Consider the following 19,941-nt stretch of genomic DNA (forward strand, 5'->3'; position numbering starts at 1 on the left):
GTTTTCAGCTTGGAATCACTGCTGTGAAATAAAGCTTCAAATAGATGTTACAGGCAATATGGTCTGTCCCATGTTGCCTCAGAAAGAAAGGAAACAGCGTAGAAAAAGCAGCTTGTCTTGCTCTGGTGTGTTGGGTTAACTTGGCTGAATGGCAGGAGCCCACCAAAGCTGCTCTGTCACTCCCTCTCCTCAGCTGGACAGGGGAGAGAAAATAGAAGGAAGAGCTCACGGGTCCAAATAAGGACAGGGAGAGATCATTCATCAATTACTGCCATGGGCAAAACAGACTCAACTTGAGGAAAATTAATTTAATGTATTATCAACCAAATTGGAGGAGGGTAATGAGAAATAAACCCAAATCTTAAAACACCTTCCCCCACCCCCACGAAGCCTCCCTTCTTCCCACACTTAGCTCTTTACTCAAGAATTCTCTATCTCCCTCCCCCACAGCAGCACAGGGGATGGGGAATGGGGTTTGCAGTCAGTTCATCCCACGTTGTTTCTGTCACTCCTTCCTCCTCAGGAAGGCTTCTCACACTCTTCCCCTGCTCCAGCATGGGGTCCCTCCCACAGAGACCATTCTCCATCTACTTCTCCAGTGTGAGTCTTTCCCACAGGCTCCATTTCTTCACAGACTGCCCCAGCATGGGTCCCACCTGTGGGGTGCAGACCTTCAGAAACAGACTGCTCCAGTGTGAGCCCTCCCCCCAGGGTCACAAAGTCTGCCAGCAAACCTGCTCCAGTGTGGGCTCCTCTTCTCCACTAGTCCACAGGTTCTGCCAGGAGCCTGGTGTAATTGTTTAGCACAAGGGCTAAGCTGCCTGCTCCCCCAACAGGAAAGTGAGGGGGAACACAACTCAGGGTTGAGGTAAAGAGTTGGGAGTTTAATATAAGATACCTTAATCACAATACACAATCACCTTAGCTAATAATCTGATTAATCTAATAACACAATGCATGATTGCCTTGGCTTAGCCTACTTGCAGAAGTGGTGGAGTGAAATATGGGGTGGGGGGAGGATAAAAGACAGCACAAACCAGAAAACCAAAACCAGTGAGGCTATCCCACACCCTCTTGTGTCACCACCACCCCTACAGAAAAAAAAGCCAGCACCCAAGAACCCAGCACCCACATGCAGCAAGCAGAACTGGAAGCCTCCCAAGTTGCAATCTGAACTTCAAGCACCACAGTACTTTGCTCCAGCCAGCACTTTTAGTTTTGAAGCTGGCATGAGTGCAGCACGGTCTGGATGACAGCAGTAGGTTCAATTCAATCCATGACACCTAGTTAGCACAGGCTTCTCATGGGATCACAGACTCAGCTTCTCCAGAGGCTGTAGGTGAATATCTGCTCCACTGTGGACCTCTCCATGGGCTGCAGTGGTACAGCTCCAGTGCCCAGACAGCCTGCCCCCTCCTTAAATGACTTTAATGTCTGCAGATGTTTCTCTCACGTATTCTTACTGCTCACTCTGGCTGTAATGGCTTTTGCACAATGACTTTTTACACTCAAAGGTGTTACCAACATCATCAACTGCCTTGGCCTTGGCCAGCAGCAGGTCTATCTTGGAGCCAGCTGGCCTTGGCTCTATTGAGACACAGGTGAAGCTTCTCACAAAAGCCACCCCAGTAGCTCCCCTGCTACCAAAACAGAATCACAGAATCAACCAGGTTGGAAAAGACCTCAGAGATCATCAAGTCCAACCTATTACCGAATAGTCACACCCCCTGACAACTAAACCATGGCTCCAAGTGCCACATCCAATCCCCTCTTGAACACCTCCAGGGACAGGGATTCCTCCACCTCCCTGGGCAGCACATTCCAACGGCCAATTATTCTTTCTAGGAAGAACTTTCTTCTCACCTCCAGCCTAAACTTCCCCTGGCACAGCTTGAGACTATGTCCTCTTCTTCTGGTGCTGGTTGCCTGGGAGAAGAGACCAACCCCCTCCTGGCAACAACCTCCTTTCAGGGAGTTGTAGAGAGCAAGGTCTCCCCTGAGCCTCCTCTTCCCCAGGCTAAGCAACCCCAGCTCCCTCAGCCTCTCCTCACAGGGCTGTGCTCCAGACCCCTCCCCATCCTTGCTGCCCTTCTCTGGACACGTTCAAGTGTCTCAATGTCCTTCTTAATCTGAAGAGCCCAGAACTGAACACAGTACACATGGTGGGGCCTAACCAGTAGCCCAACCTCACCACCCAGCCTCAGTAGCTCTGGTATTTCAGTGAAGGCAGAATTTATGTGGTAGTTGATGTCTGATCACTTTGCAGGAAGCTGTGTGTATAGATGCAATTGGGACAGACTATATCTTCATTAGCAAGCAGTGCAGCCAAGCTCAAAGAGCTGTGTAAAGCAGAACAGATGCCAAGCACCCCAACTCTGGGAGCTGGCAATTATTACTGTGTCTGCCTGTAATGTTGTCCTGTGCATTAGGCACACACCAGGAATGCATTTTCCACTTTGGGTTCACCTGCAGGGAGTGCCTGGCTGTGCAAGCTCCTCACAGTGTGATCCAAGGAGAGGGAGTGAAACTCCCTTCAAAAGCACTGAAGGGAAGGTGATGAAGGAGAGCTACCTGCTGTCTTACAGTGAGTCTAATCCCATCCCTGACAGCAGCTCCCCAGTGTCATTTAGATTTGTCATTTACCTTTCCAGCAGGATGGGATTTGGAGTATAGCCAGCAGGGTGAGGGAGGTGACTCTCCCCCTCTACTCCACTCTGCTGAGACCCCACCTGGAGCACTGTGTCCAGCTCTGGAGCCCCTAGTACAGGAAGGATCTGGAGGTGCTGGAAGGTGTCCAGAGAAGGGTCTCAAGGAGGATCAGAGGGCTGGAGCTGCTCTGCTATGAAGACAGACTGAGGGAGTTGGGGTTTTTCAGTCTGGAGAAGAGAAGGCTCTGAGGAGACCTAATTGTGGCCTTCCAGTATCTGAAGAGGGCTACAAGAAAGCTGGGGAGGGACTTTTTAGGGTGTCAGGGAGTGATAGGACTGGGGGGGATGGAGCAAAACTAGAAATGGGTAGATTCAGCTTGGATGTTACGAAGAAGTTCTTCCCCATGAGGTGGTGAGACACTGGAACAAGTTGACCAGGGAGGTGGTGGAAGCCTCATCCCTGGAGGTGTTTGCAGCCAGGCTGGATGGGGGTATGAGCAGCCTGATGTAGTGTGAGGTGTCCCTGCCCACGGGAGGAGGGTTGGAACTGGATGATCCTTGAGTTTCCTTCCAACCTTAACAATTCTATGATTCTATGATTCTGTTTCACTTGTTTCCTGTATGGGTGGAAAGCAGCTGCGACATGCTTGGCGTGTCATAGTATCATAGTATCAGTCAGGGTTGGAAGGGACCACAAGGTGTCCATAGGACTGGTGTGCAAACTAAGCAGCTCCAACATTGCCACCCCACAGGAGCTGCAGGAAGACAAAGGAAACAATCTCTCTTCAGTACTTGTTCTGCAATGCATCTGCAAACTCTGTTCTCACTCTGTTGATAGGCAGTGCTTGCAAAGAGTTCAAATAAATGCTGTTGGGACCCCAGGGCCCTTGCTGATTTTGTGACAGTTCCAAAAGAGAAGCCACTCAGTTTCCCATTTGCTGACAAATTCTTTTGCTCCCTGAGGAATTCCTATCGAGCGTGTGTTAAAGGCAGGATAAAATAATTCCAGGGAAATACAGAGGGAGAGGGCTTTGTGCATGGCCTCTGCTCAGCAAATGGATGTTTAACCTTCACCCAGTGACCACAGGGCTCCTTTAGCTCTATTAGACCAACAGCAAGCTAGGATAATTAAATGAAAAACAAAAAACCCACCCTGTTTAGAGCCTCCCCGAATGTGTCCTGGGAATCAAAGCATATGGCAGGGATAGTGCAAAAAGGCTTTCCATATGCTAATGACCCTTGATGTCTGAAATAAATTAGATCCATTAGAGTTTATGCTCAATAAAAGGAAAGACTTTAAGCACTCCAAAGTTAGTGACTCGAGACCGATTTTGGCTTAGCAATTCAGGCTGCCTGCTTATTAATTCTTTGGTAAAGCTCTGGAGGAGAAAGGGGATGCAAAAAACCCACCACATATTTCTGTGCTGCATCAGAATTTGAAAGGGCCATCAATTTCTTTTCTTTCTTTCATTTTTTTTTTTAAATTAAACTCTTTTCCATGACTTTTTGTTGTGTTTTATTTTTTCTTTTATATTCTCCACATTAATTTGATTTTGTTCCCATTTTTTTGTGTGTTGAATTTCTTTCTTTTGAAGGTTTCATTTATCCCATTTCAACTGAACAGAGAACCCAGAATGAATATGGATTTTCTTGTAAGTGTAATGTTTGATTTCATGTTCCTGGATGCTAATTTGATGCTGTTCCTTGGGTCAAGCTTTACACTAGCTCTGTGTGACTGGGCAAAGAGGGACCTGTGGGCAGAGTAAGTGGCATGCTCCTTGCTTGACAGCAGTCACAGTGTTCTGCTGTCAGTGAAGGATAACAGTCCTTATGCATGGGAAAAATGGGATGGAAGAAGGTGCTGCCTCAGAGAAAGAAACTGGAGAATGAACCCTCTTCTCATTAAGGAGGAGATCTTATTGTGGCCTTCCAGTATCTGGAGGGGGCCTGCAAGGAAGCTGGGGAGGGACTTTTGAGGGTGTCAGGGAGTGATAGGACTGGGGGGGATGGAGCAAATCTAGAAATGGGTAGACTGAGATTGGATGTTAGGAAGAAATTCTTCCCCATGAGGGTGGTGAGAGCCTGGCACAGGTTGCCCAGGGAGGTGGTGGCAGCTTCATCCCTGGAGGTTTTTGGCAGCCAGGCTGGATGTGGCTGTGAGCAACCGGCTGTAGTGTGAGGTTTCCCTGGCCATGGCAGGGGGGTTGAAACTGGCTGATCCTTGAGGTCCCTTCCAACCCTGACAGTTCTGTGATTCTAAAATTCCTGTAATGAACAAAAGAAAATGTGGTGTTGGGATAACTTTGCTTTGAGCTGGCACTCAGGGGTTGGCTTCCTGAACTACTTGGTGGGGGGATGGAATGTGATGTTTTGGGGGCGGTACATCGAAGATCTCATATCCAGGAGCTTCTGGAGATTGATCAGTCCATTTAAACATCTGGCAGCTCTCACCTCTGCAGCTGCAGAGCATCTTTTAGCCCTTTAAAGGGCTAAAAGGCAACAAGCAAAAAAAAAAAAAATCAAATGATTTGACATGTGTCAGAGTAAGCAGAATGGGGCACTAAAAAGGCCTGATGGGCTTTTGCACTTCCTTTTTTTTTCATTGTGCTATTTCTAGAACTAGGGTTTTTCATTGTATAGAAATCCACTGAATTGTGATCATATATTCAGACCTTTTTGGGGAAAAAAAAGGAGTCTAGAGGATAAAGATGATGGAGATTAGCCTGGAATTAGTGCTGGAGATACGGCATAAGCAGCTAGTGGAAATATCAGAGCCATTTTCTCACAAGACAGCTCTAATGAATCTGGGTCCCTTTTGGTGAATTAACACATTATTTCATGGGCTTGCTTTAACTTTTACCCAGATACCTAGGTGTAAATGCCAATGATGAGAATTCAGTGTTGGATTCTCTGCTTTGCCAGATGATGTTGCTTTCTTCAAAGAAAGAAAACTCAATAGACACCTCCTATGAGGATGATGAAGGGACTGGAGCACTGCCTTATGAGGAAAGGCTGAGAGACCTGGGGCTGTTTAGTCTGGAGAGGAGAAGGCTGAGAGGGCATTTAAGGAATCAGGGCTGGATGTGAGGAAGGAAGGGATAGCCTCTGCTCACTTGTGCCCTGGGATAGGACAAAGGGCAATGGATATAAACTACAGCACAGGATGTTCCACCTCAACATAAGGAAGAACTTCTTTACTAGAAGGGTCTCAGGGCACTGGAACAGGCTGCCCAGAGAGATTGTGGAGTTTCCTTCTCTGGAGACTTTCCAGATCCATCTGGATGTGTTCCTTTGTGACCTGTGCTGCTCTGGCAGGGGGTTTGGACTCGATGATCTCCAGAGATCCCTTCCAACCCCTAACATCCTGTGATGCTGTGTGATCCTGTGATATTCCAGATATCCCATAGGAAATGGAGCTTGGGGGATTTTTCTACTTTTTCTAAAGTTTAAAAAATAAAGAAGGGTTGTGAAGTTTAAAAGCCCCCTGCATGTTTTCTTTTTTTTTTTTCAGGTGAACCATTAAATACCAGTAGTAAGACACTATGTCACCCAGACATAGTGTTTTATTTCACACCATGAGTTGGCTTCATGAGATTACGTTTCTAAAGTGTTATGCTTAGTAGTTTGCAGCCTGAATATTAGGAAGAAATTCTTCCCAGCAAGAGAGATTGGCCATTGGAATGTGCTGCCCAGGGAGGTGGTGGAGTCACCATCCCTGGAGGTGTGTAGGAAGAGACTGGATGAGGCACTTGGTGCCATGGTTTAGTTGATTAGATGGTGCTGGGTGATAGGTTGGACTTGATGATCTCGAAGCTCTTTTCCAGCCTGGTTAATTGTGCATTCTGGGTACTAGACAGATGAACAAGGAGATAGGGAAAGAGAACACAACTTAGAGAGAGAACCCAGCTTAGAGAGAAATCAAAGCTCATCTTCCATCAAAAGGGCACAGACCTGTTATACAGCTTTGGAAATGGATTTTAGATTAACCTATAAAGCAAGTAGTAAATATCTGCAGGAAACGAGAATAAGACGACTTTGTTTGCTTGAAAGTCCCTGTGTGGAGGATATTTCTTCAAAGCTCCTGGCTGCTCTCTCCTCCCAGCTGCCCCTGACTCGGATGACGTTGCTCTCTACGTGGGGATCGTCATCGCCGTGATCGTGTGCCTGGCTATTTCCGTGGCCGTGGCCCTCTTTGTCTACCGCAAGAACCACCGCGACTTTGAGTCGGATATTATCGACTCCTCGGCGCTCAACGGGGGCTTTCAGCCTGTGAACATCAAGGCAGCAAGGCAAGGTTAGTGGACATTTCACTGCCTGGAGGCCACGTGTGTCAGGCGACATGAAAGAACTTGACCCAGCTGGGCAGAGAGCCGTCGTTCCCCCTCCCAGGGGAAGGGATCCCCAAGGTCAAAGTCTATTCCACTCTCCCTTCCTGTCCACCAAACCTTTTTCAGGGGAGCCTATTTCCTGTCTCTGGCTCCTGCTCCTCGCCTGCCCAAGAGGCTGCTCCTCCTTGCTGTTGCTATAACCATGTGGTGGGGCTGCTCCAGGCTGCATCCCAACTCCTAAGTTGCATCTGAAGAGAAGCCACATTTGCACTGAGAATCTTTTGCCAGCTGGGACTGGTTTTGTGTCTATTTTTATTTATCCTGTAACTTTCCTTTTCCTCAAATGGCTTTTGTGTTTTGTTAAACTTACCTTTTTACTTCCAAATCAATTCAAGACTATTTCTTTCCTGATTTTACCTCCCTTTGCTCCTGCCTAATTTGGTTTCCCCTACTGGGGCAAAGGGGAGAGGGGAGGCAATCTAAATCTGTTCCATTTGGGCTTTTGGACTCCAGGAATGCTTAAACCACAACACCATGGCTTCATGGGCTGCAGGAATGATACTGGATGCTTGTTGACACAGTAAAAGAGAGGAAGACCATACTTGTTCATTGCTGACTGTCAGGTGCTCAAAACTCCACACTGGCATTATCCAGATCTGTTCAAGAGCACAAAGCAGAGGAGTTTAACTCCTGATGAGAGAATATTAATGTGAGAGTGGAAAGCAGAGGCATTTATGGAAACACAGGCCCAGCTCAAGTTTAAATCAAAGGCAAAGCTCTGGCAGAAATGATGGAGATAAGATTCATCACAAGAGTGATATTACAGTGCAGTAACTCTATCACATAATCCTCCCCTTTGTTTCACTGGTAGCCTTTTTTACTGTGCTCCATCTCCATGGGCATAAATAGTAGTTTAAGAGGCACTGTACTTTCAATAGATAATGTAGAAGAAGCTGTAGTAGAACATCATTTAACAATAAGCATTTGTAACACTGGTGCTTGATTATTTCCACGCTTTACTAGCTGGAAAAAGACACTCTGAAGGTGGTGCTGGCTCTTTTCAAGCCCCATGTTTAGTCTGAAGGATTTCTCTTCCTTACCAATATATGTGCCAGAGGAATAGGTGAAAGCAAGAGTCAAGCTGACAAAAGAGTTGTCCTGTGGAAGTTCAGCACAAGTGTAATTTTCTTCACTGGAGGTACTTCTGCAACTTCTGCAGCTACTAATCCTCCACTGTGGGGAGTTGTGGGCATCATGACTTAATGGGTTCCTTCTGTTTCTTATTTAAGGAATGCTGTCTTTAGGCCAATTAGACAAACTGGTTGAAGCTTATCATTAGCATTTAGGAAGGAGGTGTTGATAAGGTTAGATCTACCGGGTAAGGAAAGAATCCTGCCCTGAAACTAGGCATGTCAGACTTGAAATCTGAGCTCAGCCTGGAAAATCCTCGCAGTGAAAAGTCTCTAGAGCAGAAATGTGCTGTCATTTGGTATGGCAGTTAGATTCTGCAGCAGCTGGGACAATACAAACCTTGGGAGTTTGCTGGAGAGTTACACAGAAAAAGAAACAAAGGTCTGTCTGCAAGGACTTGGTGTAACTTCACCTCTGGTATTAAATGCAGAATGCAAACCCAAATTGCTACCCAGGATCAAGTTGTCAGAACCTAGAGGTAATGTGGTTCTCCCTTCTCATCTCCAATGCAGACCTCCTGGCAGTGCCACCGGACCTCACTTCTGCTGCAGCCATGTACAGGGGTCCTGTTTATGCCTTGCACGACGTCTCTGATAAAATCCCAATGACCAATTCTCCAATCCTGGACCCACTGCCCAACCTGAAGATTAAGGTTTATAACACTTCTGGTGCAGTGACCCCTCAGGATGACCTCTCTGACTTCTCCTCCAAGCTGTCCCCACAGATTACACAGTCTCTGCTGGACAATGAGACCCTGAACATGAAGAACCAGAGCCTTGCTCGGCAAACAGACCCATCCTGCACTGCTTTTGGAACCTTCAACTCCTTAGGGGGTCACCTAGTAATTCCCAATTCAGGTAAGTGCTAGCCATGTTGATGTAAAAACTCAGGTTTGTGGTTTTAAGTGGAGTTAGCTTGCTTTTATGCAGGGAAAAGCAGGGACACTGCTGAGACACAGACCTGGTTTTTGTTCAGAACTGGCCAACAGGATTCCCCCACACTTTTCCCCCCAGTTCTGATCTACCAAGATACTCTAAGAAGGCCAATCACATCCTGGGCTGCATCAAAAGAGCAATGTTGAGAATTCATGCTCTACAGTTCTAGATTTTACATTTCTCTAAACAGCAGCTGAAGGTAGGTACTTGCACGCTGATTTCTTATACTGTGGTTGTAGACATTGTCAGCCAAGTCTGTTAGTCACATTTAATGCAGATATGAATTTGCAAAGGGGGAGAAAAAAGCGGTTCTGTAGTGGAGCAATCCCTTCAAAATTATTCAAAGAAGTTTTGTAAAATACATCAGTCTACTCCTGCCATGTATGTATGCCTCCCTACTGCTTCCAGATGTATGCATGTCACACACATAACCACACAGAAACATTCAGGTTGGAAAAGACCCTCAGGATCACCAACTGCAACCCAGAACTCTGCTCTACAAGGGTCACTTCTAAACCCTATCCCTAGGCACCACATCCAAACCACCTTGAAACACATCCAGGCTTGGGGACTCCACCACCACCCTGGGCAGCACATTCCAATGCCTGACCACTCTGGATGGGAAGATTTTTTCCTACTGTCCAGTCTAAACCTCCCCAGTCACAGCTTGAGGCCATTCCCTCTTGTTTTATCACTAATTACCTGTGAGAAGAGACCAACACCTGCCTCTCCACAAGGTCCTTTCAGGTAGTTGAGGATAGGAATGAGGTCTTCTCTAAGCCGCTTCTTTTCCAAACTAGCCATCCCCAGCTCCTTCAGTCGCTCAGATTTATTCTCCAGGCCCTTCACAGCTTCCTTGCCCTCCTCTGCACTCACTCCAACACCTCCACATTTCTCTTGTATTGAGGTGCCCAAAACTGGACATAATACTCAAGGTATGGGATTGACTCCCTGTGCATGTGAGGTCTCCAGAGTAACCAAACCACATACACATTACAAGCCCTGTGAGGAAGGAGCTGGGGTTGCTTAGCCTGGAGAAGAGGAGACTCAGGGGAGACCTTCTTGCTCTCTACAACTCCCTGAAGGGAGGTTGTAGCCAGGTGGAGGTTGGTCTCTTCTCCCAGGCAACCAGCACCAGAACAAGAGGACACAGTCTCAAGCTTTGCCAGGGGGAGTTTAGACTGGAGGTGAGGAAAAAGTTCTTCCCAGCAAGAGAAATTGGCCATTGGAATGTGCTGCCCAGGGAGGTGGTGGAGTCACCATTCCTGGAGGTGTTCAAGAGGGGATTGGATGTGGCACTTGGAGCCATGGTTTAGTTGTCAGGAGGTGTTAGTTATTAGGTAATAGGTTGGACTTGGTGATCTCTGAGGTCTTTTCCAACCTGCTTGATTCTGTGATTCTATACTAAGAAAAAGAGACAGAGCTGTGCAAGGCTTCTGAGAAGCCTCTCTTGTCCATACACATATGCAGGTTATTTAATCTGCCTGCAGATTTTGTTTTCAACTGTGTATTAAGAACTGTATTCAAATCCTTGCCACTGATTCCACACCTGCAAAGACAGCTGGCTTGCCAGAGATGTGCCCAGCAGAGCAGACTAGCTGGTTCCTGTGTCATGTTTGTCATGTTATGACAGGACATTTCTGAAGTGACAGCCATGTAAAAACAGTGCTTTGTAATCAATTGTGCAGCTAATCACCACTGAAAAGGGCACTGAGCATATTTGCCCACAGGTTTTTTTCAAGGCTGGATACCCAGGTTTTGAGCCACTTTAGAGCACTAGGTGCACTCAAAATAACAAGAAGCCAAATTTTGACTCCCTGGTAGTGTAATTAGAAGCTGAGTGCATTAAAAGACAGGATGCAAGTTGCAGAAGCCATCTTTCAGGAAACAACTACTTCTTGTTGCTTCCTAGCACAGTGCTCCACTGCCTTCCTATCCTGTTTTAAATTGAGGGTTTAATTAATTGCTTATGGGTAGTGTATGTTGAAATCTTATGAGTAAGAGTAAGGGGACATGCAAACATGGGAGATACTGTTGTGAGCGTTAACCACCTAACCAAGCAGTAGTTGTTGATGAGGCCTTCTACAAGCAACTGGAAGTAGCCTCAAGATCAAGAGCCTTGATGCTGATGGCTGACTTCTTAATTGGAAGGATCACACAGCCAGCCTAAAAGGTTCCTGCAGTGCACTGATGACAAGTTTCTGCTGCAGATGGTTCAAGAACCACCGAGGAGGAGTGTGATCCTTAGTAGCCAATGCGATCCTGGGCTACATCAAAAAGTGTGTCCAGCAGGTTCTTCTCCCCATCTACTCTGCCCTGCTGACACCACACCTGCAATACTGTGTCCAGTTTTGGGCTCCCCAGTTTAAGAAAGACAGAGACCTGCTGGAGAGAGTCCGGTGAAGAGCCACAAGGATGATGAAGGGACTTGAACATCTCTCCTATGAAGAAAGACTGAGGGAACTGGGACTGTTCAGTCTGGAGAAGAGAAGACTGAGAGGGGATTGATCAATGTATCTAAATATCTGAAGGGTGGGTGTCAAGTGGAAGGGGACAGGGTGTTTTCAGTGGCGCCTGGTAACAGGCCAAGGAATAATGGATATAATCTAGAACACAGGAAGTTCCACATCAGCATGAGGAGAAACCTCTTTACTGGGTGGGTGCTGGAGCACTGGAACAGGCTGCCCAGAGAGGTCATGGAGTCTCCTTCTCTGGAGACTTTGAAAGCCAGCCTGGATGTGTTCCTGTGTGACCTGCTTTAGGTGATCCTGCTTTGGCAGGTGGGTTGGACCCAATGATCTCTAGAGGTCCAACCCCTAACATTCTGTGATTCTGTGATGTCCCATTACAACTGTTGGAAGTTTTAGTCAGAGTTGTTTGGTCTTCCATCATTTTACAAGGTAAGCAGCAGCATAACCATCTGTCTGCTCTTTAAATAAAAGGGAGTGAGATTCTCTTCTTCACTCCTGTATTTCAGTGCTGACACACCAGAGGAATAAGAAGAGGCCAGCTGACTGCCAGACACAGGGCTTACAGCAAATGTTTTATCTCCGGAGTTGCTGAGGTCACGTAGAGTCTGGTGGAGAGGCTGGGTGAAAATCTGGCATCACAGGCCTCGTCTTCTGCCTCTCTTGTCACTCCTCTTCATTGGCCCACTTGTCTTTTTTGTTGTCTCCATCTTACCTTTTGTGTCTCTTCTCTTCTGCAGGAGTAAGCTTGCTGATCCCAGCCGGGGCTGTTCCACAGGGCAGAGTCTATGAGATGTATGTGACAGTTCACAGGAAGGAGAACATGAGGTAAAACTCTGCCTTCATTTGCCTGTTCAGTAACAGAGAGGGAAAGTGTGGCAACTGAAGACTTGTGGTAATGTGCTTATGCAAAGCCTACTGCATTGAATCTATTTGCTGACTTGAAGGTAAACACACGCAAAGCCAAGGATAAATTTGGCCACAAAACTAGCCCAGGTTTTTGCTTTACTAACCAAGATCTGGACTCTGCAACAAGCCCTCAGGCTGGGGAGGTTACTGAATCACAGCCAGAAGCAAGGAAATTGTGCCAGAGTGAGTTTGGTGCAGCAGGGAAGGTGTGAGGTAGCCTCTTTATAAAGACCTGTGCTGCAAAGGACAAAGGAGCAGAGGAGCAAGGTGAAAAATCAGCTCATCAGAGGAACAGATACCTGAACCCTTGGCTTGGAGAATCTCCTCTGCTTTTAGAAAGAAGATGACATTTTAGTTTACCCTTCACCTGCTTGGCTAGTTCATGCAGTGAAGAGGATGGACCTAAATCTTTGGGTGTCCTCCATCACTCCTTTGTCTGGGGTGGAAATAAGCAAATAATTGTCCTGCTTAGCTCCAGGCACTTCACATCGAGGGCCACCCAGAGTGGCCAATGTTGAGATGACCAATTCATATTCCTAATGTCTACTGAATATTCTGGCAACCCTGCCATAAAAAAGGATGTCCAGAAAGGCCAAAATATTGTTTAATGCAGTTTAGGGAAACCAAATGAAGACAAAGGTGAGATCTACTGTGTTCAGTTCTGGTGCCCCCAGCGTAAGAGGGACATCAAACTGCTGGAATGGGTCCAGAGGAGGGAAGATGATCAGAGGGCTGGAGCACCTCCCCTGTGGGGACATGTTGAGAAAGTTGGAGCTGTTCAGCCTGGAGAGGGGAAGGCTCTTATAGTGGCCTACCAGTATCTGAGGGGTCCTGGGGGAGGGCTGCAAAGGGACTTTTTGCAGGGACTTGTGGTGGTGGGACGAGAAGGAACAGCTTTGCACTTGAGGCGGGTTGAGTTAGACTAGATTAATATCTAATGGAGGACATTCTTTACAGTGAGAGTGGTGAGACACTGAAACAGGTTGCCCAGGAAGGTCAGTGGATGCCCCCTTGTAGTGGTTTGAGCCTTAACTGGGACTTGAGGAGACTTGATAGGGTGCTTGGTTGCATGGTTTAGTTGGTTGGGTGGTGTTGGATGATAGGTTGGACACGATGATCTTGAAGGTCTCTTCCAACCTGGTCTATTCTATTCTATTCTATTCTATTCTATTCTATTCTATTCTATTCTATTCTATTCTATTCTATTCTATTCTATTCTTAAGAGCTCAGATGGGGACAAGACTGAGAATCCCTTCCCCGCTCCCCCCTCCTCCCTCCCAACAGAGAGGGAACAAAAACAACAAAGGGAGGGAGCAAATCCACCAAGAAATAATTTGAAGTCGGCTTGGAATTAGAGAGGTAAAGAGTTTTCTTTAAAATATATAGATATAGATATAGATATAGATATAAAACAATAACAGGTAAGGTTCACAAGGGCAAGGAACAAGGATGGATGGGAGGGAAAAAAAGCAAGAGTACAAAACCAGTGTCTCTCAAGAGGCGCGGAGGCAGCAGGGAGAAGGATCAGGCCCGACCACATGGCAGAGGAGCGGGAAGGCAGCTGCAGTAGCTCTCATCCAGGAAACGCAGGAGCCAAAAAGAGAGCTAATGGCTGCAGTGTCCTCCCTTTTATACCCTAGCTGGGCAGGGAGGAGGAGTGGAACAGACTCAGTTTCCCAGGGAGAAAACGCTGTGCAGGGAGGGCAAAGCACCCGCAAGCCCTCCCCCCTGTTTTCAGGATAGGCATTAACCCATCACACCCCTCCCTGGAGGTGTTCAAGGCCAAGCTGGATGAGGCCTTGAGCAAGCTGCTTTAGAGCAAGGTGTCACTGCCCCTGTCAGGGGGGGTGGAACTGGATGATCTTTAAGGTCCCTTCCCACATAAACCATTCTATGAATCTTAGCCTGCAAAAGGGATTCACGTGCTCGAAGGCTGAATGACAAATGTGATTCTAAGCAATCATTACACAGTCCTTTGCCTCTTTCCCCTCCTCAGTTATAGACAGGTGTTGTCTCAGCCCCTTAATGGCTTTTACTATGTGCTGAGCCACAGCTGTTTGTACACTGTGTGATATTGAGCACTATTCTTTAGTGTGGCAGTCTTTGACCCATGCTAAAATAATCTGCTTATAGAAAAAGTGAGGAGCCACCCTACCCATTTTGCATACATTATTCATAGCCTGCTCTTTGAAAAGTACTAATTTCAGCTATAGAAAAGTAGCCCTGTTCATAGATGCTATTGATTGGTTTCCTTTCACTTTTAGCTGTGATTTAAAGACATTTACAAGCAGCATTGAAAAAAAAAAAAAAAAGAAGGAAAAAGAAGGGGGGAAAAAGAAGGAAAAAAGAGGGGGGTGGAAATAAAATCAGAGGACATCCTCTGTTCTTCAGCTCCAAATCTCCCTTTTTAAAACATCTAATTCTTAAAAAACAAAACCAAACCAAACCAACCAAACAAAAAACCACAACAGAAACCAAATCCATTTTGTTCCTAGGAGGAGCTGTAGGTGCAATTATTTTCTTTTCAGCCAGTTCTGGAGGGAATTCCTGCCTTCTTATTGATGCAGCTGTGGACAATGCTACTCTGATTTGTTTTCTTCAGGGGTCATAAAGCCTCCTCTGCATGTTTTGTGACAGCTGTTACTCAGCAGGTCACGTATTGGACAGAGGGGTCAGTTGGCCGGTGGTGGGAGAAGCACGCTTGGAGCTGTGCTCTGCCAAACTGAGCAAGCATGCTGAAGTTCACCTGCTGTAGTGCATGCACAGGTGTGAAGGCTCACTTGCACTAAAGGCATTGAGAAGTCTTTCTTTCCCTAGGAATGGAGAGCAGAGAGAGAGGTCTGCCGTGGCTGTGCGAGGTAGCAGTGGTGGCAGTTGATGCACAGCCCCCAGCTGTTTAATTGATTGTCACTGTTTAAGGTTTTCAGGGCAAAACCCCCACAGGACAGAATTTAGATTACATAGAATCAGTAAGGTTGGAAAAGACCTCAAAGATCATCAAGTCCAACCTGTCACCCAACACCTCATGACCACTAAACCATGGCACCAAGTGCCACATCCAGTCCCCTCTTGAACACCTCCAGGGATGGGGACTCCACCACCTCCCTGGGCAGCACATTCCAATGGCTAACAACTCTCTCTGGGAAGAATTTTCTCCTCACCTCAAGCCTAAACCCCTGGCACAGTTTGAGACTGTGTCCTCTTGCTCTGGTGCTGGTTGCCTGGCTGAGGGAGCTGGGGTTGCTTAGCCTGGAGAAGAGGAGGCTCAGAGGAGACCTTCTTGCTGTCTACAACTCCCTGAAGGGAGGTTGTAGCCAGGAGGGAGTTGGTCTCTTCTCCCAGGTCTTGGGTGATAGGTTGGACTTGATGATCTTTGAGGTCTTTTCCAGCCTTGGGGTCACTTCTAACCCTGACAATTGTGTGTGTGTGATGAATTAGCCATTTCTCTCTTCCTGCTCTGTCCTGTGCATTCTGAGCTGCTGTCCTTGCCTGTAACAGCTATGCATGGTAGCAGAGAGTGCAATGCAGGCCCACTCAGGAGCAGAGATTTCTCTAGTTGTGCTCACATCTGCTGTCTGACAGTTACCTTAATGAACATGGTCTGGCTTGTTACAGGGAGATGGTTTTGAGTAAGTAATCCCATTAAAAACACAAATTTGATTGTGAAGGACCAGTTAGAGTGAACAGAAGTTTGTTTGCTTTTAAATGAAAGTTGACTGTTCTTGATAAGCACTGTGGGGTGGAACAACACCTAAAAATAGCTTCAGAGCTTTCAGTTACTGTGAGTGCCTTTTAACAGCAGTGCTAAAGTCAGATCTCTGTCTAACAAGAACACTTCATTAGCCTGTAATGAAGCAACTTCAGAGTCATGCAGCTGAATGCCCAGACTCACCTAAAAAGTTGTCCCGAGACCACTGCCAGCCTGAAGTGAAGCACATGTTGATTGGAGGGGTTGAGGAATTTGTGTTTCTTTATGTTTTTGGATAGCAGCATAACAGTAGCATCTGGCCCACAGTTTTAAAGATGTCTACTGATAGATCTTTCTGCTTCTTCCACACAACCTGTGACAGAACAAGAGGACACAGTCTCAAGCTGAGCCAGGGGAGGTTTAGGCTGGATGTTAGGAAGAACTTCTCCATAGAAGGAGAGACTGGCCATTGGAATGGGCTGCCCAGGGAGGTGGTGGAGTCACCATCATTGGAGATGTTTAGGAAGAGACTGGATGGGGTGCTTTGTGCCATGGTTTAGTTGATCAGATGGTGTTGGGTGATAGGTTGGACTCGATGATCTCAGAGGTCTTTTCCATCCTGGTTAGTTCTGTTCTGTTCTGTTCTGTTCTGTTCTGTTCTGTTCTCTTCTCTTCTCTTCTCTTCTCTTCTCTTCTCTTCTCTTCTCTTCTCTTCTCTTCTCTTCTCTTCTCTTCTCTTCTCGGGATCTCTTGCTTCCTCTGTATGCCCCCCTGTGCCTGTGTTTGTGCAGGATCTCCTGTAATCTTGTGGTGGGTTAGGAATCACCCCCCAACACGAATTTGGAGAATCACCCCAAAATAAATTGCCAGACCTGCTCAGAAGGTTTTGGAAGCAAATGAAGCTCTATTTACAAACAAACTAAAATGTAGAAACATGAAATGCAATGAACATGTTCTATACATATATATATACACACCTTTACATATATTTACAATTTATAAACAACACAGAGACCCTCTTCCCCACCTCCCCACTGTAAAAGGGAGAGAGAAAGAGAGGGAAAAACAGAGCAGCTCATTAGTTACTTAGCCACAACAAAGAATGCAGCCAAGGTCAGCAAAGCCAAGCGGAAGCCACCAGCTAATATCAGCTAGAAACAAAAAAAGAGAGACAGAATGGTTTATACAACTACTCCATATCCCCACTAGCAAGCCAGTGAATTATGTAGCCCTTATCATTGTTTTTCTTTTGTATCCAGTGACTGTTTATTTTACTTTCAGTCTTTGCAGTTAGGGCCTAGGCTAAAGTTCCCCCTTCAAACTGTCACAGATCTCTGACATGGAAATCTCAATGCTCAGTCACAACAGGCCCTTGTCCAGGCCAGGAATCTGACTTTGCTGCTGCTGCATCACCTGCTCCAGGAAAAGGCAGCAAATTGCTCCTAATGAATGACTACACAACAACTTGTCTTCAAGGGAATTCGTTGTTTACTAATTCCATCAATTAGTGTTGGGCTTGTGCCTTGAAGCATAAAGATTAATATCTCTTGTATAATGTATCTTGTCTACTGCATCTGTTTCTCTTCTCATTAGCTATACTAAGACATAATCCCTTTGTTTTAAAATGGAAATTTGAAACAGTGAGACATAAGAAAAAAGATCTTTCAGGAGATTTTTGATCCTTTTCCCTTCAGCTGTGATAGGGTAGCACCCTGCTCTATGTGCCACTGCGTGGTTTAGCCTCATTCCTCCAGGTTTCAGGTGTTGATTTCTGAGGTCTTGCTGCAGTTTCTAAATGCCCTGCTACCTGCAATCACATTAGAGCTGGGTAGGAAAGGGAATATCACCTCAGTGTGCTCTGATATGCCTTGTTCCATACAGCCCAAGAAATCAGATTTGCTTTTTGCCACTGTGTCACATTACAGGTTGAAGCCTGCTGTGTTGCAGTAAGCTCTCCTGAGACACTTTTATTGCTTCCTTTGCCAGTAAGTACATTTGGAGCCTGTTTTGCTCTGAGGGTGGAAGCTGCTATACAATCAATAAGGTTTTATTTCCTACCCATATTTTCTACTGTCTCTGGATCTTTTTGCATTATTACCTGGCTCTCGTTGTTAGTTGCAGTAATTCCTCATTAATTTCTACCTGTAAATGTAATGATTGTGTTTCTGTTTACATTGTCTTCCCCATTGTGAATAGAATTTCTGGCTTCACAATAGCCAGAGGTTTAGCAGGGACTTCAACAGAGCTGAAATGTCACCTTTTCAGTGACATTGCCCCCTTTTGCACACCACTCAAGAACTCTGCAACTCATATCTCAGTTTTCAAAGCTTTAGCTGCATCAGGTAGATGGTGGAGAGACTAGGACTGACAGAGTTCAACAGCTTTGGGGTGCTGGGCTCAGATGTGCATCTCCATGGCAATTTGGAAACTGTGAAGTCAAGCACCCCCACAACTGACCTACTTCTCTGCTTTTCACTCATCAGAGTGTCCTGTATCATAAATACCAAGTGTAGCCATTTGGAGACAAAAACTTAAAGGAAAAAGCCTTCCCTTTCCCCTCTCCCTTTTTCCTGATAGGGAGAAAAACAAATTAGGCAAGAGAAGAAGAGAGGTAAAACAACATAAGAACAGCCTGGCACCAACTTGGAAGTAAAAAAGTAATTTCAACAAAAAGTAAAAGGTATTTAAGTAAAGGGAAGGTTACAGAGGTATAAGGAAAAGGGATAAATGAAAATATATACAAAAGCAGAGGCAGCTGGCAAAGGATTCTCTGGATGTAAGATGGATTCTCTGGATGGCAGGGGGTTCTCTTGGATGCAGGACCCGATACACACAGAGGTAGGCCAGACTACGTGGTTAGCAGCACAAAGCAGCAGACAGAAGGTGTTAACAAGCAAAGGCAGAAGAAAAAAGGCAAGGCAGAGAGTTGGCTCTCTCTTAAATAGGGTTGTGGACAGGAAGTGGGAGTGTATTTAAACCAAAGGAACAGTTTATATGCCAAGCTGCACCAGGGGAAGTTTAGGCTGGAGGTGAGGAGAAAGTTCTTCACTGAGTGAGTTGTTGGCCATTGGAATGTGCTGCCCAGGGAGGTGGTGGAGTCACCATCCCTGGAGGTGTTCAAGAGGGGATTGGACATGGCACTTGGTGCCATGGTCTAGTCATGAGGTCTGTGGTGACAGGTTGGACTCGATGATCTTTGAGGTCTCTTCCACCCTTGGTTGGATACTGTGTGATACAGCAGTCAAGAGAACCTGGACTGGATGTTCTGTCTGACAGTGTTTCATTTCTTCTGTGTTCTATTTTTCAGGCTAAAACAATTGGCATAAGGGCTGATAGCTGTCCAGATTGTTACACTTTACAGCTTTTTCAAAAGACAGCTATATTGCAGCTGTTTCTTTCCAGTCCATGGCTTTTCAGAAATCATTTTTTAAGTCATTTAGTAAACTCATCAGTTAATTTTTCCACATCATCTGGATTTACTGATGGAATAGGTTTCAATTTTTCCATGCCAAACCTTCCCTCCCCTCCCCCCCAAAGTTATAAAAGTCTCCCACAACATTTGCAGCAGCAAGGGATACTTTTCAAAATGGCCTTCACCCTGCTTTCCAAAAAGGACTTCTCAAAAGTTAGTCTCTCATTTTCTGTGAGATTAATGGAGCACTTCTTAGGAAGAATTAAGGTTGAAAAATTGCATATCATTGTAATAGAATCATGGAATGGTCCAGGCCAGGAGGGACCTCCAAAGTTCATCCAGTCTGACCGCCCTGCAGTCAG

At 46.1% G+C, this 19,941-nt stretch overlaps 1 protein-coding gene across 2 annotated transcripts in view; it reads left to right on the forward strand.

Moving 5' to 3' along the window:
* The window catches only part of UNC5C (unc-5 netrin receptor C), a 316,234-nt gene that overhangs the window by 278,833 nt on the left and 17,460 nt on the right, over positions 1 to 19,941 (forward strand). The window contains exons 8-11 of one of the 2 annotated variants that reach the window (XM_054163105.1): positions 4,244 to 4,300; positions 6,751 to 6,942; positions 8,680 to 9,024; positions 12,311 to 12,398. In XM_054163105.1, the coding sequence (XP_054019080.1) occupies positions 4,244 to 4,300; positions 6,751 to 6,942; positions 8,680 to 9,024; positions 12,311 to 12,398 (682 nt within the window). The remainder of the gene's footprint in view (positions 1 to 4,243; positions 4,301 to 6,750; positions 6,943 to 8,679; positions 9,025 to 12,310; positions 12,399 to 19,941) is intronic. The other variant, XM_009902723.2, reaches the window with a different exon arrangement.

Source organism: Dryobates pubescens, chromosome 1 (assembly GCF_014839835.1).
Source record: "Dryobates pubescens isolate bDryPub1 chromosome 1, bDryPub1.pri, whole genome shotgun sequence".
In the NCBI taxonomy this organism is placed as follows: domain Eukaryota; kingdom Metazoa; phylum Chordata; class Aves; order Piciformes; family Picidae; genus Dryobates; species Dryobates pubescens.